The sequence below is a fragment of the Symsagittifera roscoffensis genome, chromosome 7 (assembly GCF_963678635.1).
Source record: "Symsagittifera roscoffensis chromosome 7, txSymRosc1.1, whole genome shotgun sequence".
NCBI classification, from domain to species: Eukaryota; Metazoa; Xenacoelomorpha; order Acoela; family Convolutidae; genus Symsagittifera; species Symsagittifera roscoffensis.
In genome coordinates this window covers 46,378,868-46,406,606 of record NC_087068.1, presented here as the reverse complement: position 1 = coordinate 46,406,606, position 27,739 = coordinate 46,378,868, and the positions used below count along the sequence as shown (strand labels likewise).

The window sequence follows — 27,739 nt, the reverse complement described above, 5'->3', positions numbered from 1 at the left end:
CAATTTTTGATATTTATTTTTCAATCTTTTTTGATCGCCAATTTTAAAAAACGAATGCTCTGTTGGTAGTAAAGTTGTTCATAGCCCTAATTTATACTCAAAGTCAGGTATCATATAAATCTGAGAGTTAAATCGAAGTCAATTTACATTGACTGAGATGGTGGCTTTAATTCTATATGCTATAAGTGCTCTGAGTTTGTAGCTGTTTGATCAGCCTAGAATCACAATAGACTCTTTTCAGATTAGAATGAACTCAGCAACAATTGTTAAGTGTGCATTTGTTGGGTTTACCCGTAAAATTTAGCTGATTGAAACAGATGCCTGAATTGATGTCGCCAGAAAACGAAGGGAATGCGTGAATGATATAATTTTTTACATAACGTTATCTCCAAATTGTTTATTGTACATAGCAATACAACATAATTGCATTAGCATAGAACTAGTTTGCGCTCTTTTCTTTCCATTTGTTGCCGCGTGGCCTTAAGACTGATGTAGTAAATTGACCTTTACCTTTACCGTGCAGTTTTTGTCCAAATGGGATTTTGGAAGCAGCTGGTTTTGGCGTGCAACCGCAACATAGAATCCATTGACAAGTCCAGATGTCAGTTACGAGATGTGCCCCCGGAAGTGCTGCGTTACGCCAAGACGCTTCTGGAGCTGAATTTGGAGGTCAATGACCTCGAAAGTCTGCCTCAGGTATTATTTCATGCACACTCATTCTCGCATACAGCTCGTAGTATCTTATAAATCTTGCTATTCAAATGGAGGGGTGTATATGATGCAATACATTGGAAAATTAACTTTGAATTTGTGCGGCAGTTGTCGAAGTATTCCGTTCTAAGTACCCTTCGAACGGAATAGGCGATAGGCAAGGGTATTGCAATCAGGTACAAGACTTTTTCCCGTAAATAACTTTGTTCACAGGGCGCGTTTCCTTGAAGACTCATGACCTTTTCATCTGGACTCATTTCCTTGAAGCCTCTTAGCAACCAATTTACCGCTACAGATATATTTTATGCTTGTTGGGATTTTCAATATCTGTCTGTTCTGAAATTATTTTTAAGTCGTTTGTATTTTAACCAACTGTCATGTGTAATTTAGTTAAAATTTCATGTTTTTTCTTTTCCTTTTTTTGGGCTTGATAGGCTTAGGCCTATATATTCGTCCACTAAGTCTATAGGCTTAGTTGCCGAAAATTGCGTCGTTCGACGAGCGATAAAGTGTGTGTGTGTGTGCGCGCGTGTGTGTGTGTGTGTGTGCGTGTGTGTGTGTATGTGTGTGTGTGTGTTTTGAGAGTGAAGGGGACTTAATAACTTTTAAGTAGTCTTAATTTTTTGGCTTAATTTTTTAGTTGTGTGTTTTGAGGGTGTGGGTGACTGAATATCTTATTTTTTTTGATGTTTTATGGGTTTTTATTTTACTTTTTTTTTCGGCTTAGTAAGATTCGGCCTATATTATATTGGCTTAGTGGCATCATATTGCGTCGTTCGAGGAGCGAAATTTTTTTTGTTTGTGTTTTTTTTTGAGGGCGAGGGGGAATTGATAAATTCTTAAAAGTCTTGTTGAATTTTTTTCAGCTTAAAGGATTTCATCTAAGGTGTTTTCGGCTTTGCTACCGCTCGGTAAATTTTCATTTGATGCGAATTTTACATTCTATTGTCTTGGCTTGTGTTTTGTTTTTAAACTTGCCCTATTTATCTAGTTTTTTTGATATTTTCGAATTTTTTATTCGACTTAGCAGCTTTCCTGTTTTGTATTGCAAGTGGTGCGAAGCTCAGCTTCGCATCTGTGTTAAACATGTGCTTTGAAGCGCTGTCAGAAAGGCAAAAGCGTTGATGTTTGTTAAGGTAACACAAATTAGATCTTTTAAGAACCATCACCCCCATGTTACCGAGTTAAGAATTGCAACTCCGGTAAGAACTTGTTCAACGGTTGAGCATATGTATCCCCCTTTTTTGTTATTGCAGGACTTCTGGAAGATGACTAAACTTCGCTATCTTAACATATCAGACAATGGAATCCGACAGCTTTCGTCCCAAATCACCACCTTTCTCCTCTTAACTCATCTCGACATATCTCGCAATGAAATCAGAGTGCTCCCCAATGAGATCAATCTGCTGGTGAACTTGACCTATCTGGACATCAGTCGCAACTCCATGATGGATGGCCAGGTGCCCCCTGGACTGTGGAGGCTCAGAAACTTGAACAAGTTGATGATGAATGACATATGTCTGCTGGAGATACCGGAAGAAATATCGACGTAAGATGTCTTGGTTATTTAGCTAATCATAAACAGTTCCCAATATTGGTGACCATGAGTTGTTCAATGCGCCAGAAAGTAGTTTGGCTCTGTTTTTACGCGTTGAGTCAAATGGTTTCCGACATAACATGAGCGCTGAAGGTTAATTAATTGTTTTGTAAAATAAAAATTCAAGAATTTTGTACCTGAAGCTGTTTGTTTAGTCTGAACAAATTGGAGCGCCTTGAGTTGCGTGATAACTTCCTGAAGACTCTTCCTGTCACCATTGGCGTCTTGACCCGACTGCGATTATTGGATCTGGGAGGAAACGATCTCTACGAACTGGTATGTTCTCTTTCACTGTCGACTGGTTTCTTTTTAGATGTTGAGTTATACCTAAAAAGGAAATAAACTGCAACCAGTACAGTATTGCCAATTGCTGCGCAAAAAGCACGTAAGGTGCTGGTCACAAATTTTTCGAAAAAAAGTAATAGATATATTTTTTCAGATTGCAATTTTTCGTGCGGGGGAGGAGCTTAAAGTATGCTTATAACATTGGTAATGGCTTCAGTCTCAGTCCTGCAAAATGATTAACGAAAATGAAATTTGAAAAATTAGGTAAACACAACTAGACACCTAATTTTACACAGCAGCAGAGCTGATTTAATTTATCCGGGCAAACAGAGTCCGTGTTTTTTGTTTACTTGCGTTTATTTCTCTTTTCCAATCTTTGATTGGCTATGTTTATAATACTCTTTTTTTTGCAACCGACACTTTTTGACTGCGTTGTGTTAATAAAAACTATGCAAAAATTAACCGGGCCAGCTCCTGGCTAAACGAAATAAAATTGAGCTTCTTGTGGTCCAACAAAAAGTCTTACGGATATATTCTCCAAAAGCTTTCCAATTTTTTTTTATGCAAAACTTTTATTCGTGGGCTACATAAAAGGCGCTTTTGATATAGTTTTATTAGAAATTACCGCAAAGCTAAATTTCTGACCGATTTTGTCTCGAGAAAAAGCTTTTGGGAAATTGTTCATATCAATCGAATTGCGATCAAAAGGGCCTCAATATGATATCACTTGTAGACATAAATTGTTTATTTGTGGTGACGCCTTATTTTGCATATAAAAAATTTACAAACTAAAACACTAGAATGGGGCAGTACAACAGTGCCGAAGTACAACAGTGCCGAAAATGAAAACTTTGTTCAACAGTGCCGAAAATGAAAACTTTGTTCAACAGTGCCGAAAATTTCAACATATTAAGTGCGGCAATCAAAAATTAAACAGCGATCGTTTACAATCTTGAGTAAAACTTAAAGATTTTGAGCGAGAAAATTTGCAGCTTACACGTTTTGGCGCCAAAATAATTGTTTAATTTGCAGTTGCAGACATATTGGCGCCAAAATTGGAGTGATTTTCTTTGATAATTAGCGTCAGTAATTTCCCGCTCTTTAGAAAATGCGTTCAAATTATTCTGAAAATTTCTCGCCTTTTTCGGCACTGTTGTACTTCGGCACTGTTGAACGCCCCCCACTAGAATGCAGTGTTCCTTCATATTTCTTGTTCGGAATTAAAATAAGGAAGTAAACAAGCCTATCACGCTAAAAACAAGCCCAAAAACGTGTTCGACAAAAACCTGTTTATAAAAAATCACTCAAAAATTTTCCGAAAACAATTTACTTGTGGCGCCATTCTTGCAGCAAACTAGCAAAATCAATTTTTTCGCGCCCTACAAGATATCCGCGCCTCGTTTTAAATATCGTATACCAGCCTTGAACAAACTCTTCAATGAATTCAAACTCTTCGATTTTTAGCCCTATGAAATCGGAGATCTCACAGCTTTGCGCGACCTGTTTCTTGATGACAATGCCTTAGTCGAGCTGCCAAAGGTATGCAAATTCTCCAATTGATCAGCAATACATAGTTCTTCAATTTTAAAAGTTTTTTGTTTCAAAGTTGTTTTTTTTATCTTTCCAGACCATTGATGGGTTACGCAGTCTCGAAAGCCTCGACGTCACCCAAAACGAACTGGAGTATTTACCAGACCAACTGGGCAACCTTAAAAATCTAAACGAGCTCCTGATGGACACGAATGATATCGAAAATCTCCCTACCTCAATTTCACATCTCAAGCAGCTATGCAGATTAAAAATCACTGAAAATATGCTCACATGTATACCTCAATCATGGGGAAATTGCACTTCCTTAACTGAAGTTTTCTTCACGTCAAACGGTTTGAAAGAAATCCCAGAATCAATTGGAAATTTAGTTAATTTGAGGTCTGCGAACTTTGACCAGAATGGAATAACGTCTATCCCAGAATCCATCGGCAAATGCGTCAAACTTGGTGTTTTGTCATTTCGTGACAACTGTTTGACAGAAATTCCCAGCTCGATTGAAAATCTTACGGAACTGTACGTTCTTGATTTGACAAACAACAGACTCGAATGGCTACCATTTAGTATAGGAAAGCTAGGTCGCACGTTAAAAGCGTTATGGCTCTCCGAAACACAGGGTTCTCAGAGTTTGCCAACTCTAAATGCAGAAATGAGAGGCACTAAGAAAGTGCTGACGTGTGTGTTCCTCCCACAGAAGACGGGAAGCATGGAAAACTTGCTGGCGGCGTCGATGACTTCGTTGCATTTCGATGAATATAACAGACATCACGGAGGAGACATGGAAAGTATGGACGATATCGAATCGGGTGTTTACGATACGGGAGAAACGACAGCGGGTAATGAGGTTGATCAGCGGGATTGGGGGGACGCGCAAGGTGCAATGATGGGGGTGCAAATGAGGCGCCCACCAATGAAGGAGGCGAGGTTCGAAGAGGGAATTGAAGGGGGAGAGGGGGGAGGGAGTAAGAGAGAGTCGAAAGTGTCATTTCAGTCTAATGATGCGGAAATTGTAGACGACGAACTTCTAAATCAGTACACAGTAAGTTAGTTTGATTTAATAAGAAGTTAACATCTAACATTTATTTGTTCATGAAGAACAGCAGTTTTTGAGACCATTAATGCACGCGTTTTTAAAACGCGATTTTCTTTGAATTTAAAAGAAGTCTTGATTTTTTATGTCTTGATTTTTGTCTTGATTTTTTATGCAAGAAATTATAACGTCTTTTCGTTCATCTAATTTTTTATTTTTTAAAAACATATAATGTGATGACAAGACTCCAATTATAATTAGTGTTTGTGAAACACTTTTCAGAAATGCTTCAATATTTGCAGGGCGATTGCTTTTTAAGTCCAGCCCTATGATCCTTCCAAAATAATGCGAGAAAATTGGCGTAGGGTGTTTTTTTTGCACGATTTTAGGAATATTCAAGGAAGTTTGCGCGGGTTCAAATGTGGTTTGATTCAAAGCCCTTTTACTTACTACTTGAAATCCAACGCCGAGAAAAACGGTCTTCAATAGTTAATACACCAATTGAGTTTTCTTTTATTTAACTTCGCGTTTTCGTTTTTTTTTGTAAATTGAAGTTCGTTCAATCTCAAAAATTATTATTTTTTAAAGTTTGAATGATGAATGATTGTTAGTTGTTGATTGGAAGGCAAATTACTATCTCCTATAAGAAAAATAATATTTTATGTATCAAAACATAGAACATTTTATGTATCAAAACATTTTATGTATCAAATTTTATGTATCAAAACATAGAACATTTTAAGAGCGTGTTGGAATCTGCGTTAGTTGACGAGTATCGTTCGCACCAATTGGGATACAACAATGTCAAAACTTGCCTTCTGTTTGAGCGCATTGAACATATCCTCAAAAATTTTCGAAATTTTGATTGATGTTTTTAAATAGTTTCAAAAGTTTTTTTAAATGTTTTTATCAAATTAAAACACTTTGGAGGCCACCATGTCTGTACTGTGATACTTGGTAAACGTCAAAAATAGTAGAACATAAAGTTGATTTTTTTCGATTTTTTTTTTCAACATATTTTTTTTTGCAATATATGATGTCGGAAGGTTATGCGCTACTTGTACAGCAACGGGCTACCATTTCTATTCAAATTTTTGACACAGCACATCGAAAACTCCTCTATTCACTCAGATTCTCAAGTGAGGTTGTGAGCGTAGTGTTGTAAGATTGTTACTTTCACCCAAACTAAGTTAGTTTAGTGGAAAGTGTTGATGCAAAGCTTGAAATCAAAGAATAAAGCTTGCCCGAGTTTTGATCTTCAAGACGTCATGGATAAGTGATTAAGGCAAAACTGTAGAAATAGCAATTTTCACCAAAAAGACGCTTCCCTATATGAGATAATATCAATCTCGCAATTTTTTTTGACGATTTTCGAGAATTCAACTGAATATATTCTTGGTGTTTTTTTTTTAAAATTCAGTACGATGTATTTAGCCTGTAATTGAAAACGGCGGTGAATGAATTCCTTATTTTTTTTTACTATGCGCGCATTTAAATGATGTTAGGGCATACAAAATCTTGATTATCGGTCATTTTTATCTATTTTTTATTTTAAACCAGTATCGCTGGCTCGGCCCATCGGTTAGATCTCTCACCGTAAGATGTGTTCATCGGATGTCTTCATCAGATTGTTATCGATTTTGTTTTTTTTTTTAGTTCATCAAACTTGTTTTGGTCACAAATAAAATTATTAGTACTTCCGGGGTCAACAGCATTTATGACAGACATTTGTTCTCTAATTAAGCAGGTTTTCACGTGTGTTTACAGTCTAATTTCCCAACTGCGCATTCTAGCCAACAAAAAGTTGGGGCCATTTGTGTAAATTGATTTTTTTGAGTGACCAAACAAGTAACCTGAAACTTATATTTGATCTTGAAAGTCATATCTCGATTTGTATGTCGTTGAAAAACTAAATCAGCACCAAGCGGTTCGCTAGAGCATGTATGGTTTACTCATTTATCTTGAGACAAAGTAACCATTAAAACAGTATAGTTTATCATTAAATTAATCCTTTAGAGCTCATTAGCTGCCTTTATTTGGTTTCATCATAGAGTTTGATGATAACAATTTTACGCATGTTAACACATTTCATGTAAACAACTATTTAAGATAAGATTGGTTTCATTTATTTGAGATCTTGTCTATAATTTCAAGTTCACAAAGAAAGTTTTGACTGCCATGGAACCGCATTGAATAATAAATAAAGTTAAATAGATTAAATTATTTAAAATTTTAGACGGAATTGAAGAGGCATCATACTCCGCATCCTAAAGAACTAGCGTTCAGAAAAGAACAGGGAAGGGTGATGGTGTACAGAACCGAAAGCGCAAGAAGACGAGAGGAAACACACATAAATTTAACCAATTCGTCACCCCAAAAAGAACTCCCAAGCCACTCTTCGTCTATTTCTCCTCCTAATATCAGTTACAACTACAGTAATCAATCGCCCCCTATTTCAATATCACCGTCGCCCACACAAGCGTTGATGGTTGGTGGAGGTAGAGGCATTGGAAATCAACAACAACAACAACAACAACAACAACACCTGATTTCATCTCAAATGTACAACAATAATCAATACAGTGGCGTGAATAGTAGTAGTAGCAACATAGGCAGGGTCGGATTAGGAGGCAGTAATAGTACGACAGTAGCTGTGGACATAACCCCTATCTCTCCCGACCAACTCCAAGTTGAGGTAAGCTAGTTGCTCGCATATTTTTCAAGCCCAGTAGCCTTAATCCTAATCCAACAAATAAATGGATTTTTGGTTCGCAAGGGATGCGACACATGATAATAGATTGCATTCAATAACTCGGGTGTTTAAATCTTGAAAGTCAAGCAATCATGGATTATTTAATAAATTTGTGAAAAAATTTCAGATTGATAAGTGTCAATGAACGTAGTGAAGACTTTTTGTAGGCTGTGTTGGTTTTTTTTTCACGACAAATTGGATCTTTGACTCATGATTTTTTAAAGTTCCATGCAATTTGATTTGCTAAGAAGAAGACCTTTACATTCTTAAATTGCAAAAAAGAAAATGGTATGAGTTTTTCTTTTGAAATCTGGCTTCGAAAGTGAATTTTAATTTTCAGATTTCCTAGCTGCGGTTAAAAATCCACCTATAGATCCACTTTTCACAAATTGGGCTATTTTTATCCAAAAACTATCGGAAGTTGAAGATTAAAAAAAAAATTCAGTAATTTTTTTGATTTCTTGCTGTCATTGGCACTTTTGCAGCCCTTATTTTTTTGGGCCGCATTAAACTCAGTTTGTATAATTTTGAGAAATTATTTTACGCAGGTTGATGAACGCCTGTTAAACAAAGGCGAGACTAGAAAATTTGACATGGGCAAAAATTCCATCATTGGGTCAAGTTCGCCCACTCCGAAATGGAATACGGATAAGTTACCAACTCCACCCCAGAGGTCATCCGTGTCTCGATTCTCGGCCGCCTCTGCTCAGCAGGGGAATAGTTTGAATGTGAAATCGCAACATAAACAGACTCCTTCGGATGTGAGCGATCAACTGAATCGAAGTTCAATCACTGCTGAGAGCTCTTCCAATATAGTGAGTTTTTTATCAGGTTCTTGTTGAACAATTTGTTATAGATTCGTACTATTCACCACTTAATTCACGGGAACCTTCCCACAACATAATTTCTTTTCTTAAAATAAGCCACCGCCAAACTTGGGGGGACTCACCGAAACTTTTGTATAGCATGCAAGTATTTTGGAAAAGTAGGACGTTTTTAAGGGATCCAAATAAGAAACTAATTTTTCTAGGCAAAAAGCCCTTAAAATTTCTTGCCAATTTTTATGATCAAGGTAGTTTTGTGTTCAACGTTTGGTGAGTTGCGGGTTGCGGCACTACCTGATAGTTGTGAAATCTGTCGCAATGAAAAGCGCCTTTTTGTCCGAAAAACGTTCAATCTCTCCGCTGTTAATAATCGACGCCCGCGAATAAAGTACTGTAGAGTCTTCATCAATGTGTTGATGGGAGAAGTGAGTTTTTTTTTAGCATTTCCATTTATAAAAAATCAAGATATCCAGGAAAAATTTTTTTACCCATGTGATCATCAAGGATAATGTAACCGGGTAATAGACTTATTTTCGCGTAAAAAACTTAGCGAAGATAATGGCAAAATATAAAAATGTGCACTCGTGGTTACTGTGTAGTTGGTGCATTTAGTTGCTCAGCGTTCTTCCAAAGCGAGTTTTTTCTTGCCAAAAATTCCGCAGGTTTTTCTGCTTATCAGGTGTCGCCATCAATTCTGCAGAATCAGTTGCCTGAAATGACTCTTTCTATTTAAATCCCTTAGAATTACTTGAGATTTATTAAACCATTGAAATTTAAAAATTTAAAATTAACCTCGCAGACCCTCCTCAAAAAATGAACAAAAATCTGAAGTTCTTGTTGACCCCTTTTTTCTTCAAGTTCTTAAGTGTAAAAGAACCAAGTGGTTTTTGCTTATAAAGGTCTTGATGATTTTTAATCCGACCATTTTAAATGGAGAGCATTTTTGTACTCGGGTGTGTTTTATTTTCTCTTTTTAATTTTCTAGCAAAATTTGGTACCACAAATAATTATCGGAATGGGTCGAGTGATATATCACATTAAAGCCCTTCAAGTTGTGGTTCGAACGACATTGAAACAATTGTAGCAAATTGGCCCCGTGTCGAGAAAAACCGGTTTGAAAATTTGCTTTATATTCTAATTTTCAGCGAGTAAAGCGATCCTGTAGCGTTCGTTTTTTATTGCACTAGTGAGTTTACGAGCGTTAGTTTATTAGAACGAACTTTTTTTTCTAACCAATTTCGCAAGTAAAAGTGTTCATTAAAAGTGTTCTTTTATATGGAAATATCATTGTAGAGTTAGAAAATGCATAGCATCTGTGCATTTGTGGCTAGTGTTTGTGATTTATTAAGCGTCAGTGACTGGGTGCTTGGTGTGTGAGGCTCATAATCTCTAGGCCACAGGTTCAAATCCTAGACGTTAGCCGAATTTTACTAATTCAAGGCTTATTTCTACTTTTTCTTATTGCACTTTATAGAGCTGCTTTTTGTAGTGTTTTGGCTAGTCTTTGCGAAGTGCAGCTTTGCCTCTGTATAAAATTGGTCGTTTAAGCTAAGAAAAGTTGATTTTATTTAGCAAAAACTAGTTCTGCAAGCTTGACTTTGCGCTTCGTTGGCAGCAAGTTTTCAAAAAAATATAAAGACATTGTCCAATTTACTTATTTTCTACGCGTCTGTATAATTTTTTCATCATATCACGCTTCAAAGTGATATTATTTTCTTCGAAAGATAAAAATTGGTCAAAATTTTTTATGCAGATTATTTTCAATTAAATTGTGCAGATTCAATGAACACTATGAAAATGACACCATATGAAAATTCTTATTGAGTATGTTAACCTTTTCTGGAAAAATTTCACACCAAACTTGATCTTTTGCTTTTTCCCTTTTTCAAGTTCATTTTTGGTTGCTGAAAAAAAAGGTTAATTATGCTCTCAGATCAAGAAAGCAGAACTCGCGAGAAAAACAGGACGGCTCGAAAAGTGGATAATACTTTAAGATAATCCAGGGGAATAAAGTAATTATCTATTGATCCATTTTTCTCAAATTGGGCTAGTTTTATGAAATAAAATGTGGAGTCTAAAGTTTTTTTGAAATTAAGAAATTTTCAACTTGATGTATCTGTTCTTTGAATTGCGAAAGTTTATGAAGTTCAATATTTTTTTCTTGGTGATACTCGAATTCCTTGACTATTTTGCAACGGTTTATTGGCTGTGTTTTTTTGGGTTTCATTCAGTTGATAATTTGTCGGCTTAATTTCTGAGGAACTAATAAGCGCGATTTTCTTTAAGGTATTTTTGGTGTGCTGTTCTTTGGATGTTAAGGGTTTTCTCCCGAAATCTAATTATTGTTTTTTAAGTTACCACTTTTTTTGTTTCTGCCGTTATGAAAGAATCATTGTTTTCATATGTTCAATTCAAAAATTTTTACAGCCTTGCAGCATAAGTATCTTTAGGTCGTTAGTTTGTCTCCTGGTATATGTTGAGCTTCTCTATGTTTAAAAACAGGTTTCTTAAAAAAATTTCAGTACACTTTTTTCTCAATTTTTAGCTTCGTCATTTTCATTTGATTTCTCCGCTTTTTTTCATTTTTTTCTCGAGAATTATTGTTCCGACCGCGTAAAGTGTTTTTTTTCCGGCTTATTTTAGACACTTTAGGCAAAGTTTGTTATCATATTAAAGCCACATTAAAGGCCTTGATTTGGATTCTAAAATTGGTGTCGAGAAGTTGGTTTCAATTTTTTCCGCTTTTCAGACTAATTGCTGTTAGATGACTTTGTAATGAGCAAGAAAACTGATAAGCTTCCTATCTATTTCTTCTGCTATTCAATTTATTCAAGCCGTAAACCTTCGATTTTCAGATTAATATCTAATTGAACCCACTAATCTAAAAAAATATTATATGTAAATCTATTTTAAAATGCTTTTTCTTAATTCTTCTGATTTTTAAATTGATTTACTTAAAGTGCTGAGGCAGGGGCAGGAGCATTCTGGGCTACTTGTACAGCAACCTTGTTTATTGATGTCAAAACTTTTTGATATCATGATAAATGTGTTTTACCGCAACTAATTCAAGAGTACCCGTTCAATTTTTCAAGGCACCTTGTGAGCTGGCTGAAACACTGCAGCCAATAAGATGACTACCGGTACACCAGTTCGTTTTTATCGGCAAAAGCATTTTTAAAAAATTTATTTGATATTGTTTTATGACTGAGGGATCTATTTGACAACCGCCTATGGTATCTACTAATAAAGAAAATCCACATCTATAGTTAAATACAGTTAATGAGCACAAAGGTTTTCTATTGAGAATTCCAGTTTTGCTGCATTTTGATGGGCTGAAGATCGTTTTAGTTGTTTGTTATTTCAAAACTTTTTGTGAGATATTTCCATTGTGATCATGTAGGAAGAAGACTCGGACTCCGACCTGGACGTGTCTCGTGAGAAGACTGTGGGATTTAGTGATGACGTCACTGTGACCACAACCACTGCTACCAACGGGGGAGGAGGAGTGCATTTGAATGAGGGGGAGGACAGTGAAGCGGATCAGGCAGTAGTTGGAGGGGAGGCGAAGCGTGTGGGACGTAAGTGATGTCTTAACTTAGCCAGAAATCTGGGATTTGACGAGGCTTAGTAGTAAAAAGCAATTTTCTAAACAAAATAACAAATTTAGGATTATCTTATTGTGGAGGGACATAATGATGCAAAAATTTAGACCAATTAGAATTGTGCAAAAGAGGAACAAGTTCTTGGTCGCTGAAGGTTACATGCAGATAACCGAAAGCAAATTAGCAGAACGTAATGAAAACTCCCAGTGGCTTGGTGGTAAACTAGGTTTATTTGCTTTCTTGGAGATTTTTTGGAGGTGTATCAGATTTTGAGTTGGCGAATTTGATTGCCTTATATTAGTTTCATCACGCAGGCATTCCGTCATGAGCAGGAAGAATTATTTTGGCTCTGCCGGAAGTGCCGAAAAGGTTGATATGGTGCTGAAAATTAAAAAAAAAACTGCTTTAACTTCCCCCTCCCCCCCCCCTCTTCACTACGTCCTTGGTACCTAGTAACTAATTGCCACCCCTATAATGAAATAACTCAACGGTTAAGGTTATGCGAATTTTATACATAGTAACGAATATCCGCCCTTTTGAGTTGAAGAGATCGGCTTGGTTTTTCACAGAATTATTGTACCCACGATTCATGAATCACAATACGATTCATGAATAACTACTATATGAAGAATGCTATCATAACAATAACGGACACTATCAAAACAATGCTTCCGATAATTAAATATCAAAATGTTCTTACCCGGCATGGTCAGTAAGTTTTCACGTGTGCTAAACAACAACACAATGCTGCAATAAGCTTTTCAGCATGCGTACTTTATAGAAAGAGTCAAAAACACTGTCAAAATTGGCGTTTTGCGGTCTACCTTTTTGGTAATTAAAGCTCTCTCTGGATCCTTGTTTCGCAGTTTGAAAGGAATTGACGGAAATATGCATTCGAAACCATCGTTACCCAAAGGATCCGCTGTGATACTGTTGTAAGATCTCCATGTTGGCTGGCTGCCCTAACACTTTTCTAAAGGCCCTTCGGCACCAATATATACTAATTTTGAAGGGAGCTCAAAATCCACCCCTCTGGAGAAAGTCCCAGATCACTCACTGTTTCTCGCTGTGGAATTTTCCGGCGAAATTGTTACGGTGTTCTGAAATTGCTGCTCACCGCGTTCGCTGATAGATTGTGTTAAAAGTGCTATTTTACTGTTATTAAAGTATGAGATATGAAATCAAATTCAAATATGAAATTGGCACATTCAAGGAGTTTTTTCTGTAGATAATGTTCTGTGAAGGACTCACTCAATGACAAAAGTTAATCAGAAGAATTAGTGAATGAATATAGCAACTAAATTGATTGTTCAAGGGAGTATTCTCATGATGGAGGGACTGCATGATGGACATCTTTCAATAAATTTTTTGTTCTCACAATTTAAGAAATTGGTTTTAGCTTTTTCCACTACCCGACTTCGATTTCGCAATATCTGTAAACTCATGTATCTGCTTATTTTTTATCGGTCAAGACTAATTTTTATGGATTTGAATCATTCTTTTTATCTGAGATTTTTGCAATTTCTTTGAGACTTTTGATTACTCAGTTCTGACATGCTGAAAATAAGTGAAAATAAATTTCCAAGATTCAGTCCCTGCATCATGAGGTACGCCATTGATGGTTTATAAAGGAATCACTAGTGAGCTACTAAGTTGTTTGTTCATAAAGGAAGCATCAGTTAGTTCTGTGTAGATGAGATGTTTGTGTTTAGTTGTTGGCGGAGTGGAGAGTGTGGTCAAGTTGAGACCGAAAAAGACGCCGATGAGGGAGGATGCTTTCCTGGAACGGAGGGATACACCACACCACAAGAAGGGAAAACGGTGAGAAGTGACGAGACATGATGACCCTTTTAGAAGTCACGCGATCTTTTCTAAGAGAAATGAACGTAGTGAATGCTCTGATATAGGGCTTGGTGATCGTTTTACAGGAATTTGTTTGCGCTCAATATTACTTTTTTCGCTGTTTTATTTTTGATTTCTTTTTAAGCTCACTTGATTTCCTTTCCTAAATGGAAGGCAAACTCAGCTATCGAACAGCGATATTGTAAATGTCACGAAAAAAGTGATCGACTTCTAATTTCGAAAAGACAATTTAACTATCAGATTATCCAGGGAATTCAAAAGTTTTACATATTAATCCAGTTTTCTCAAAAAGTTAGAAAGGGCACATTTTTTGCTTTAAAATTTGCAAGTTTGCGTTTTTTAATAAATAGAAGTTTTCTATTTCCCTGCGTTCTTCGTTCTTTTCCAGCTGCCAGTTGGCTATGTTTTAGACATCAGATAAATGTTTCAGCAATGACAAATCAAATGCCGGAAATTTTCCTTGAAAAATTACTCAAAATATGAATAAATGTGAGCCATTTTTTCAGTTTAATTGAGGTTGTAATCGGGAACTGGTCTTTTTTCCCGTAAACATCTTTTCATTTCACTAGCAAGCGAGCGTTAGTGTATTAGTACGAACCTTCTTTTTTCTAACCTAACCCTTTTAAAAGTGTTCATTTAAAGGGCTCCCTTATTTTGTGGCACTTTTGCTATAATCACGATCAGTACCATTAGAAATTTCTTAGCATCTGTTCTCTGCTTTATTTGAGTCTAGTGTTTGTGATGTATTACGCGTCCGTGGCTGAGTGGTTTGCGCGTCAGACTCATTATTTCTAGGTCGCAGATCGAATCCGAGACGTAGCCGAATTTTTACTTATTCGAGGTCTGCTACTATTTTTTCTTATCACACTTTATGCTTTTTGTCGTGTTCCCGCTAGTTATGTGTACAAGAAAATGAACTTGCTTTTTTGTTGAACCCTAGCAACTCTTGGTTCCTTTCCTTCTGTCGGCTTAGGTTCCACGTCATGAATTTTTTTGTGCTGTAAGCAAGTATTCTCGTGAGGGCAAGTGTTGATCATCGTAGTTTTAGGGGGACCCTAAATTTTTTAAAAGTTTTCAGAAAATCAATACTTTTCCGTTGACTGGTGCCTGCTCCAAGATTGTCGGGTTTGTTTCCGCTTCGTAAGTTTTGTTCCGTTGCTAATTTAAAACCTAAATATCTTGTTGGTATGTTAAATTAGAATTCCTGTTTGATAAAAACAGGTATAATGAAAGTGTATGGGATTGATTTTTGTATTTTATTAGTTTTTTGAGACGTTTTCGAATATTTTTTTGTAAGATTTAGTGTTCTCGAAAACGAATCTACCAATTTTGCAATAGAAATAACCCCACTCCACTATGTGCCTGTGTCTGAATAACCCACGAGTTTCTTTTTTTACCCCATATTCTACTACAGCCTTCGAAAAGTCTGTCCGGGAAGCTTTATCCCATACTTTTGGATTTTTCTCAAAAATACCCACCCGAATCTGAGATTTTGCGTTCAATCATACCCACCCGAAATAACAGATTCAGTGAATCTCTTCTATATTAGCGGCTACGCCCAAATTTTTTTCATGAAAAGCTATGATATTCGGAAACGTCGAATTTTTAATTTGACCGTTTTTTTTTGAAATTTCTTTGTTTTTCTCGAAAACTATACTGCCGATTCTTAGATTATATGTTCAATCGTGAAACCCGCTTTTGGGATTCTTCTCTGCTTTAGCAGCCACCACCTGCTTTTTGCAGAAAAAGTTATGAAATTCGACAGTTGTTGAACTTTTCACTGTTTTTAGAAATTTCGTGAATTTTCTTAAAAACTAACCTATCAGATCTGAGATGAAAACGGCGATTCCTTATTTTTTTTTTATTTTTTCATTTTTTAGACTTCTGTTTTTGTATGCCTACTTGTATCGCAAGTGGCACGAAGCTTCATTTCGCCTCTGTGTATACATTTTTCTGCTCGATATGGTCTCCTTATCAATAATTGAAGAAGTCATGCTGTGTGGTTGTTGTTTAGATTGGTGGACGAGGGAAAGGAGTTGACAGAGGAGGAGCTGCAGCAGCTTCTCGCGGGACACCACAACCAACTCAGTCCAACCTCGGCCTCCGCCAAACAACCATACCTGCTCTACAGTGATGACGTAACTTTCTTTCTGTTTCCCTTTCTTGCTTTAATTCTTTCGATCTTTTTTCGGTTTTCTTTCAACAGTCGATGAACGTAGTTTACAGTTTACACTCTTTTATTGGTCGCGATGTTTTTTTGTTTAAGGAAGTCTTAAAATTTTTTCAGGTTCAAATTTAGTTTTTCGCAATTTGACTTTTGATTTTTTTTAAGTTCAGTTCATTTCCTTTGTTAAAAAGAAGGCAAACTCAGCTATTGAACAGCAAAAGTGTAAAGATCGCCAAAAACTTGATCGACTTCTAGTTTTGATTGTGGACTTCAGTTTTCAGATTTTCCAGCGAAATATAAATTTTGCTTATTGATCTTTTCTCAAACAAATTGGGTTAGTTTTATCTAAGAAGTGTCAATCAGAAATTGTTCTAGAAATTCAAAGAGCTTTAAGATTAGCAATTTTTTTTCAAATTCGAAAGTTGGGATTTTTTCAAAACAACAAGTCAGTATTTTTTCTGTTTACTTACATTCATTGACTCCTTTTCAACAGTCTGTTGGCTTTGTTTTTCTTTGAGGGTCTCTTATCTGGTTTTAAATATAGTCTATCAGTCAGTGTTATAACATGTCCAGTTTTGTTTGAAAGCGGCTGAATTGCAAGTTAGATTAATGTTTTTTTTTGTTAAGTAATCCTATTACCGAGGCACTGGAAAATATAATGAGTCATAATTTTGGCCTGTGATGTTAAGCTTGTTATTTTGAAAATTCATCCATGCAATGAGTGTTTGGTCATTAAATTGTAGCATCTGTAAAATCGAAAATGCTTGAAGCAAATTGTATACCAAAATTATGCGTCCTTGATCCGACTTTTTGAAGAAAGTGAGAATTATATGCTTGAGGTGATTTTTTTATTCAGACCGATTGTAAAGTTGAGATCGAACCTGAATGCTAAGTTATACCACTCAAGTATGGCCAATCCTAAATGCGTTTTGAGCCTAGGTGAACTGCTCGTTTATTACTTTGGTGCAGTGATAAATGAACTGTGTGTGAAATTAATTTCCAACAATGTCGGGAGAGGGGGGTTGTCTATTGTTCATCTTTCCAGTTGTTGTTCTTAGAGTTTTTAAGTGGAAGATTACGAAGTATTTGTTACTTTCATGTACTTACATAAATCTTTTATAACTACAGATATGCTTATTAATGCGTTAGTGAATGAGCTGCAGAATATATGCATTTTTGGAATTCCATTCATGTTCATTTGCTAAAAAAAAGGCCAATTGCTTCCTCCAATTACGAAAGCGGAAATGTCGCAAAAAACGTGATCGATTTCTAGTTTCGAAATGTGTTTTGAATTTCAGATTTCCCGGTGGAATAAAAAAAATTTGACTATTTATCCATTTTTTTCCAAATTGAGGTGAAGTTGTTTTAAACAAAGTGTCTAAATCGAAAATTGTTCTCAAAATTTAACGATTCATGTTTTATTTACCCGAAGTTTTATGTTTTATTTGTTTGTCTCAATTTTTAGCTGAAATTGTTATTGTCCTTTCCTTGCTGATATTTCATCTATATGTAGAACTTTTTGGTTTCAATTGTGAATCATTTTAGAGTAAATACGAATTCGAAGACGGACAGTTTGTTTGCGTGGTCACAAGAGGTCCCGGAGTCGGTTTTGGTTTAACAATCGCGGGAGGAATCGGATCTCTCGTTCCGTACAGACCAGGAGACGATGGAATTTTCCTCTCCAACATCATTGTAAACAGTCCTGCTTTCTTGGCTGGGTTGCGAGTTGGCGACAAAATTCTAAGCGTGGATGGAAATGACTTATCTAAAATTGATCACTCCTCAGCTGTGGAAATATTACGTAATGGGGGAATTTCCATCACACTGACAGTAGAACGACGGATTTACAATCTTGTTCACGATTCAGATAACAACGAGTCGGAAAGTGTCACAGACGAAATCGGAGTCTCCGAAGCTTCGAGGCTTAATGGACCCGTGACTCCCTTGTCGCCCTTCTTCACGATTGACGTGAAGTTGAGACGAGAGGTGCACCAGGGCTTCGGCTTTTCGTTTAACAGTGCGAGTATCCAGAATGAAACGGGACTGAAGGTCACAAAAATTGCACCTGATGGCGTGGCTGCCAAAGAAGGAACCTTGCATATTGGAGACTTGATTCAATCTGTTAGTTTATATACAGTCAAGTTCAACAAGTAGTTGAACAGTTCTATTTTGAGCGCCAATGTGCCGTAGGCTTGTGCTAAAATTAATTAGGCTATAGAGCAAATTGGTACGTAGTTCTTTTTTTTCAAAGTTTAGCTTTTGTTTTTAGCAGAAAATTTTTGTCAAAAATTGTATAAATAAGTTATTTTGAACAAGGTGAGTTTTCATTTATTTTGGTCATGTGGTTTTTTGTTTTATTTTTTCTGGGAAAAGGCCACAAAAGTTTCTCGATCAGTTTTAAGTTTGTCTTTGTTTGGTTTCAAGTTTCGTTTGTTGGCTATGTTTTTTTCTCTGTGTTAAGATCAACGATGTAGATGTGACCAATGGCATCGAAGGAAGGGACTCGGCAGTCAATATCCTCAGGAGTGTGTTTGAGGTGTCCCTCGCAGTTGTCCGGAAGTCAGACGTCTTCAAATTCCGTAAGTAAACTCACAATATGCAATGGGTGGGGCACGTACTTTGTGACCAAAAATGGGGCCGGGTTTGATTCACATGTTAGTCAATTCATTATTTTCGATGTTTTTTTTTTCGCTTCATGGGTTATTCGCCTAGTCATTAAGTCTCAATGAACGAAGCTGTTTTCTTTCGTTTTATTTTCCACCTTTTTTATTAGCCTTCATTATCTTTTATTAGCCTTAATTAATATTATATGCTTTCAGTTTTTCAGTACGAACTTTTGACAAAATTTTTGACAACATTTTTGTTTTTGGCTCGACAGGGGTCGACCAAAATTTTGTCGCCTTAGCTGCCGCTCGTTGAATCATTCTCATTGCTTTTATAGCTGTTTATTGGCCTCATCCAGTGCAAACGTGAAATTTATATTGGTGTTTTGTTTTGACATTGAATTCGAACAACTTTGTATTCGGGTGTTTTAGATTTTTTTTTGTTTTCCACGCAAAATCAGCTACCACAAATAATCATCGAAGTGGATCGAGATATATATTATCCAAAAGCTCCAACAGTCGTGATTCGAGTGACATCAAAAAATGTTCAGAAAATTTCCGCAAAAAATAGAAAAAGTTTTTTTTTAAATGGAGGAACTTTGTATTCGGGTGTTTTTTTTTGCTTTTTTTCTTTCGTTTTCCTCACAAAGTTAGTTAACACAAATAATCGTCGGAATTGGTTGAGTGTTATACCATATTATAGCCTTTTCAGTCGTAATTCGAACAACATTTAAAACGTCTGAAAATTTTTCCTTGGTGTCGAGAAAAACCGGTTGGAATTTTTTTGGTTTTTGGTCTAATTTCGTGCTAGTAAGGTGTGTCCAGGCTTACAATACCTTATTTCAGCTTAATTTAAGCCTGAAAAAAATGAATTTTTTTTCGAGCGAGTTTTTTTAGCGCCATTTTGGTAATCGAAAAATTTTAGAAAATTCAAAAAATGTGTTAAAAACAATGAACTTATTGAAAATTTTTCTTTGATTATTTTTTCGTTTTTTTTTGTCATTTTTCTACAAAAACTGTTTTCCAAGTAGCCTATTTGGCTTTGACTGTAGAATATGCCTTTTTTTATTTTTTTGATCAAACCACACAGAAAACCGATACTAATATGAAAAAAAAATTTACTTTTTTCTTAGGCTATTGTCGGAACATTCTGTGTTATTTGCACAGGAACCGGTTATCCTTCTTTAACGTCGATATCTCTCCGTTCATTGTCTTTTGCCTCATTGTTTTTTGTTGTATAGCGTTGCGAAGCTTGGCTTCGCCTCTGCGTTGAAATCAGTGATGTCCATATAAAAAAAAACAATTTAAAATAATTCATATTTCGTTTATTGAAATGTTTATTTTAATGTAAATTGTGAGTCCGACGTAAATTATGAACGGGATTCGATCTGACGCCTATTTTTTTTACTCATGGCAGTTAATTGAGAGATCCGCGGAGTCTTCACGACCAAAATTACAAAATTTATTTGCAAAGACTTGCCTGAAAAAAATGCTTTATATTTTTTTGCTTACGCTTGCTAGTAGCAAGCGCTATCAAATCCGAACATAGACTTTTTTACAACTTGTTTAACAAAATTAGTTAAATTATGTTTAATGCTGCTGACGCGCTCAATTTCATGAAAATCAGGTTTAACTAAGGGATACTAGTTACTATTCATGTTATATCTGAAACCATAGTATGCATAATTTTCTCCTGATGGTTTTTGGCTTCATTTTCGGCTCTGTCGTTTTAGTTTCCAATTTATGTAGTCTACTCTTTTTATATAGCTATCATGGATCTTATGCGGGCGTTACTTCATGCATATGCGTGTTAAATAGCTATCATGGATCTTATGTGGGCGTTACACAAAAATTTTTCCCTCGTTTTTTGACAAAAATTTCTGACTGAGTTTCAGCTTTTTGGATGTCGGCTTCAATTCTGTCGGCTTATTAACTTTTTTTCCTTGAGATGTCCGGTAGTACTTTTAAGATCAATAAGACTCTGGCACCAGTTTTTTGATTGCCCAACTTAAAACTGGTTAGGGCCTCTTTGAAAAATACAATCAAATTCAAACACAAAGCTGTTTTTGTTTTTTTTTTCTCTCTCTTTTTTACTTCCTTCTTTAATTGTGACATATTGTTTTTGCTTATTTTTTAGCGTCATGGTGCACTCATCCTATAATTGCTGTATCGCAAGTGGCGCGAAGCTCAACTTCGCCTCTGTGTCAAAATTGCGAAAAATACACAAAGTTGTTAAAAACTACTGAAAAACAGAATTCAAAAAAATTTAAATTGCGTAAGAAAAATTCAAGTAGTTATGGAAAAATTTAAATTGATGCCAACAATTTTTTAAAATTTATTTGAACAATTTGAATTAATTTTTTTTGAAAAGGACGTCACTCACATATTGAAGTTCGTTCTTTGTTTGTGGTCGGCACATTATCTGCTACTTGCACTGCAACCAGCTATCCTTGTTTTTCTTAGGTCCCGTGTAAACCCAGTTTCGTATTGCACGATTTGTAGTGTTATAGCCTAATTATAGCCATATCAAATGAAAAGATCTGTTCATTTTCAACTGTTTCATAGTCTTTTTCAGGATTCGTAGGATTGGCTTATTAAGTGTTAATGAACGTCGTGGAGGCGCTTATACGTTGTGAAGTCGCATTGATTTTTCTTAAGCCTTTTTTTCGGGTGTTCACGCTCAAATTTATTACGCTCTCCAATTACGAAAGCATGAGTGTTCTTTGGTCCGAAAGTGGATTTCAGTTTTCAGGTTTCCCAGCGGAGTGAAAAACATTTCTTTTGACTCAGTTTTCTCTAATTGCGGTAGTTTTATGAAATGTCAATTTCTTCCGCTTTCTTTTGTTCGTTAGCACTCCCAACTTTCTATTGGTTAAGTTTTTTTTGCATTTGTCATTTATTTGACCGCCATTTGATCTCAGTGCTAATTTTCAGCTCATGTCAACTCAACAGCCAAACTAGACCGAGTGCCAGCTGGAGGGAAATCGAATGGAGTTCGCATCAACTCTAGCTCTGAACAGATGCCAGAGCCAGAACGACCAGCTATTCATAGTCCACCGCCACCATCACCTCACCCTCCTGTGTCCAGAGTTAGTCCGCTGCCACCTCAGAACCTGATTACTTATGAAACAGGAAAACCCGAGGAAGAAGAAAAGGTATATCAATCGTAATTTTTTGTAATATACCAGAAGAGTTAGCGAGAAAATGATTTCTACAACTATATTTTAAAATCAGCTAAACGAGAGTAGCTAGCTGAAAGTTTCTGACCTTAGAAAACTTAAACATATGGTTATGGTATGTTTTCTTGTTCCTAGATTGAGAAAAATGGTAATCGTGTGATTGAGGAGGAAAAGGAGGGTGACATGAAACTTGATCACGTGGAGGAGGTGGTGCTTGTGAAGACGGGTGAGCCTCTGGGCTTCAGCATTAAGGGGGGCACTGACCACCCCATGCACATCTGCGGCCTCAAGGACACATCTGTTTACATATCCAAGGTTGTTCATCTTCCCGTCGTTTCCTCCTCTTTCGATTTATTCCAATAAAACGTTCGAGCTAGTGGCCCAATTGCGAAATATTGCATATGCAGTAGTTGTTTTCCCATCGAGTAAATTCGGTTTTATGGAAAATCCTATTGTGAAATTGAGCCCCAGGCAACCCTAAAGAGTCAAATAAAAGAAGAAGTGGTTATTATCTTCGCCTATTAGTCGAGAGATTGATGTTTCGAGGCTCAAATGTCGCTTAACGATTCTTAACGATTGTTGTTTGAGAGTTGAGCGACATGACATCTGCCATCCAATAAATAAGCTGATTTTTTAAAATCACAACTGGGTTTTCCCTAGTAGATAACTGATCTTATTAACTTTGACATAACTTTTGAAAAATGATTTGCCAACAATAACCTATATTTAATTCTGGAAATACTGACAATGTACGCATCAGTGAACTATTGATACGTTTTAGATAACCTCCGAGGGTCTGGCTTGCCGGTCCAATCTAGTGGTGGGCGACAAAATCCTGTTTGCCAATGGGATCAACCTGAACAGTGTGACCCACAAGGAGGCAGTCAATGCCCTCGTGTCCCCACCAAACGCTGAAGGAGAACTGGACTGTCTCACCCTTCTAGTTGCTCACGAGTATTTCCTCAGTGGCTATAAACACGTAAATAAAATTTTACTTTCCACACCGTGCTGAAAACGTTTTCGTTTTGTTAGGGCCGCTTGGAGTACGCTGACTTAAATAAGTGCTAAGTAGGAATACGCTTAATTAAGAGTCGATGAACGTAGTTCAGACTCTTATCTAGGTTGTGATGATATTTTTTTCAGGATATTACAATACTCTACTCTGCACTACTTATTTGTCGGGACCCCACGCAATACAAAGCAATACTTCTTCATTAACCTCACTCCCTAGAATATTGACCACCTCAAACTTGGGAATGGATGCCACAGGAGTTTTTATGCCATAAAATTTGTACCCGAAATTTTCATCGCAAAACATTCGCGTGGTTCGAATATCCGAATTTTCATGCCAATTTTATTGTTCAAGAATATTTTTGGCTCGATTTTATCATCTTGTTTATCAAAAATGATCCGAAGTTGCGGGACCCCTCTGATAATTTTATACCCCATCCCCACGTGATCGATTTTAAGTTTGGAAAGTAGAGTTTAATTTTTAGATTTCCTAGCCTAATGAAAGCTTTTCCTACTAATCCAGTTTTCTCAAATTGGGTTAATAATTTCATCAGAAAAGAACCAATTACTGATTGTTCTTGAAATTCAGAGAGCTACAAGAGCATATATTTTTTTGGTTAAAATTCGAATTCGATTTTTTTCCACACAGAAATCAATTTTTTAATTTTTTTTGCGTTCAATGACTCTTTTCTAACTGTCTGTTGACTCTGTATATACAATCGAAGCGTAGTGTATTTTTACGAAGTTTTTTGTCTAAGATAAGTCGCAAATAAAAAAGCTCATTTGGTGGCACTTTTGGTATATTTCAATGTAATCATATTTAAGCTTATAAAAGCATCAACAATTTAATGGCATAAGTTGCTGCTTTATGTCTGGCTAATAGGTCGTTTTTGAAGAAACATATTATGAAAGTAAATGGGGTTTGATGTTTTTCGTAATTTTTGCAACGATTTGGAAAATTTTTGCATTTTTTGCAAAAAAATTTCACTTTTTCTCAAAAACTCTTATACGGGGTTTCAAAGCAATTGGTACCAATGGAAAAACCGACTGCTCTTCTTTGTTCCTGCCTTTTGTCCAACCATTTTCATGTTACCACACGTTCTACGGCGTTCGAAGTTTCAGTTGGGGGATTTTTGGCCTATTTTTGAGTTTTTTTACTTTCTCAAATATTAAATGCACAAATCTGATATGAAAGTTTCAATCACAAGATTAAATTATGGGGGTTTCCCTTTCTCAAGCAGCTATAACCTAAATTAGCTAGAAAAAACAGATATAGCTTCAAACAAGCCATTTTTTTGACATTTTGATTATTTCTTAAAACTGTTTGTTTTTTTCTCAGAAACTACCCTGTGAAATCAGATTTTGAGGGTTCAACCGACAAAAAAATCACTTATACATTTTTTATCTGAGAAAGCGGCTATGCGCTGCGAGTTGAAAACAATATATAGTCCTTGTAAATGTCTAAGTTTAAAATTTTTACCCGTTTTTGGAAAGTAATTCTATTTTTTGTTTTCAAATATTGACCTGCTGATTTAAAAAACTAACCTGAGGTTGTAGTTCATTTAAACTAACATAGTAGTTGGATTTTCCCTGTGAGATCTGTTTTACCCTGTTTTTTTGTAGAAAAGCTGAGATAGACTTCGGAAACTTTCCTTTTTAAATGTTTACCCTTTTTTTCACAGAAACTTTGTCACCATTCTCGAAAACTTCTTGCGTTATCTGATATTGAGGGTTCAATCTAAAAAATTAGGGTGCGGAAATATTCAATTGGAAATTGGCTATTTCTGGGTTTTACAAGAAAAAGTTAATATGTTGAGGAAAATTTTTTGATAGATTTCTGGAATCTTTCATCATTTTTCAAAACTACCCAGCTAAATCTGAGATAGAGACTTCAATTGAAAGAGCGATTTGTAGTTTTCTTCTTTAAATGAGAGGTTAGTCCCCGAATTAAGCAGAAAAACTAGGGTTCAGCATTTTTTTTTTGAATTTTTCAAATTTAAGCATTTCCGTATCAGTACAAAGTAGGATTAAAAATATTGGAACAGGTAGATCCAGCTTTAGCTGGGCCACTTGTTAATTTCCAAGATGTGAGGACGTGAGACTCCTAATCAGCAATTCGGGTGTTCAAATCCGGAACATGTAATTAGTTTGTTTTGGTCGAATTTTTGCTGCATTACAGCGGTCGTGGAACAGATGTGATAACGCGATACTTTTTATCTCAACAAAAAAATTTTCGTTGTGTTTTTAAATCTGTTCTTTATTTCAGTTTTGTAAAGTTATTTCGTTTAAACTTACTTCTGATTAACAGCTGGAATTGAAAAAGCATTTCAATGAAGTGTGGGGAATCATGATCCAAGGAGGCTTAGGCTACCAGTCTGCCAATCCCTACGAGCCCTTGGATGAGAGCATCTACATAACCGGAGTGGTGCCTTACTCCCCAGCCGATAACTGCGCCCTAATTCAACCTGGACAACGCATCATCGAGGTACTTTTGGGATCAACGCGACAATGCCCCCTCCTCCAAAGGAACTATGTGGACAGCCCCTGCCCCCCAAAAAACTCAGCTTCTTGTTTCGATGATCCGAAAAACATGTCGAATTTTCTTGTTTCGATGTTCCGAATCGTTCGCCTGATATTTGCGCCATGTTTAATCTAAATAGGGCAGGGATTGCGGAAAACGGAATTGGTATTAAGTGCTTCTAGATTTATGACATTTAAAATTTTTGTATGCTAAAAATTATCAGAAAACTTTTTTTAGGTCGACCAAATTGAATTTTCGAGCTCCCCCAAAGCAGTAAAAAAAATCCAGTTTTGGCAAAATTTTCTGCGCTGCAGGCAAAATTTTAAAAAACAGGCCAAAAAAGGCGTTTTTAGGCTCTTTTAGGAAAATTTTGACCAAAAAATCGCGCGCGCTCTCCCCTCAAAATTAGTGTATATTGGCGCCTTTAGAAAATTTTTAGGGTACCTCACCAAAATTAGATATTTCAAAATAGTACAAAAGGGGGAAACCGTTTACCCTTAAACCGTTTTTGCTTGTGTTTACAAAGCACGTCTTCGACTCTATGCTAAAATGATCTTTAATTAAGAAACTTTGAGTGATTAGTTTTTTTTTCGCGTTTTATATGCTTAGTGCAATTCCGCCAGTGTTTAAAATTATTTGCTTTTCGTGTGCTATTTGCCGTTTCACTACTGTGATAGAGACTATGTTAAGATCTCAGTAATTTGAGTTGCTGACGAATGATCGTGTTCAAATTCATATGTATTTTTCCCAGCTGAAGTTATACAAAATGTATTGTTTTAGATAAACAATAAATCGATGGTGGGCGTCAGCTACCCTGAAGCCAAATACGAACTGAGTAGTTCCAAGTTCGACTTGAAAATCACCGTCTGTGATGGATTCAACTACCCCGCCTATCAATCATCACGAGCTCCAGCGTCATCATCACAGAAACAAACAGCTCCAAGTAACACCCGCAAACAACCTCCAAGAACTGAAGCAAACGTACATCACATGAACAAGTCGATTAGCTCAATTGTGGAACAAGAACACATGTCGAAAACTATCTCTAGTAACTCACAATCTCAGAAAACTGTAGACCCGAAGTTTAATAACGGCCCTGGCCGCGAGCAGCGAAATTTCGCTAGTTAAAATTTTTGAATTTTGAGCTCAAAGGGTGTTAACTTAATGTGTTAAAGAGTGTAATTTTATAGAATTTGCTGAAAAGTACAAAATTATCTATTCTGTCGTTCTATTTTCTTTTGTTTGCCTTCTTTTCAAAGCTTACAATAATTTCACATTTTCTACTTTCTTGACTTTAATTTGATCGCCGTTTTGATTGAACTTTAGAATGATATTCAGTGATGTAGTGTAAATGATAATGTAATTATTGATATGATTCAATCGCTTTCCAGGAATTTCATTGAGAAAAAATATCGAAATTCGTTTTCAATTAGAACACAAAAAAATGTTTATTTGTTGCTTAAGATTATTTTGCCTCATGGCAGATTGAAATTGGTAAACGAAGCGTGTCAAGGAACGATGTCTGTGCACTTAATTGTCTTAAGTTGTTCGTGCTGAAATTTATTTCCAAGCAATGTAATTTCATTTGTTAAAGGGAAGTCAAGCTGCGTTGTCCAATTAAAGACTTCGAATGATGCGAAAAAATGTGAATGACCTTCATCTTCTTACATGTGAAACCTTTTCAGTGGTACTTCGAACTGAATAAAAAAACTGGGCATTATCGAATTGAAAGGTTGCATTCCTTTGTGAAAGCCAAGAATGCCTTACGCGCGGTTTTTTTGGTTAAATATGATTAACCTCCACTCAAAAAATGGTTTAAATTAATGAACTTCCAGTAGAATGAAAAAAATTGTCTTTGATCAAGTTAACTCCGAATTAAGCTAATTTTGTTGCCAGAATTTTCGATCAGTTGTTTAAAATGTTCTCTTTGAATTGTGTAAATTTTTTTTTAAATGAACTTCAAAAATGAATTTTCAAAAAAAGGTGCATGAAATAATTAAAAGAGGAACGGGAAAAAAACATTTTGTTCTTTCAATACTTTCCTTT

At 36.0% G+C, this 27,739-nt stretch overlaps 2 protein-coding genes across 6 annotated transcripts in view; one reads left to right on the top strand and one right to left on the bottom strand.

The window, feature by feature from the left end:
• The window catches only part of LOC134851561 (ranBP2-like and GRIP domain-containing protein 3), a 315,621-nt gene extending 310,418 nt beyond the window's left edge, over positions 1-5,203 (bottom strand). For all 4 annotated transcript variants that reach the window (XM_063867699.1, XM_063867701.1, XM_063867700.1 and 1 more), the window contains exon 1: positions 5,194-5,203. The gene's annotated coding sequence lies outside the window, so the exon portion shown is untranslated. The remainder of the gene's footprint in view (positions 1-5,193) is intronic.
• LOC134851563 (protein scribble homolog) lies at positions 246-27,092 on the top strand. 2 transcript variants are annotated; one of them, XM_063867703.1, is made up of 18 exons: positions 246-696; positions 1,968-2,260; positions 2,464-2,584; positions 4,058-4,132; positions 4,221-5,180; positions 6,732-6,752; positions 7,408-7,866; positions 8,472-8,738; positions 12,148-12,325; positions 14,062-14,170; positions 16,227-16,350; positions 17,925-18,500; positions 18,841-18,958; positions 21,917-22,137; positions 22,297-22,476; positions 22,943-23,140; positions 25,481-25,657; positions 26,474-27,092. In XM_063867703.1, exons 1-18 carry the CDS (start codon positions 535-537, stop codon positions 26,819-26,821), a joined length of 4,587 nt encoding a protein of 1,528 aa, XP_063723773.1. In that variant the 5' UTR covers positions 246-534; the 3' UTR covers positions 26,822-27,092. The 2 variants fall into 2 exon arrangements, with proteins under 2 accessions (XP_063723773.1, XP_063723774.1); XM_063867704.1 differs by lacking the exon at positions 6,732-6,752 and having other exon boundaries at positions 26,474-27,091.
• Positions 27,093-27,739: the final 647 nt, after the last annotated feature.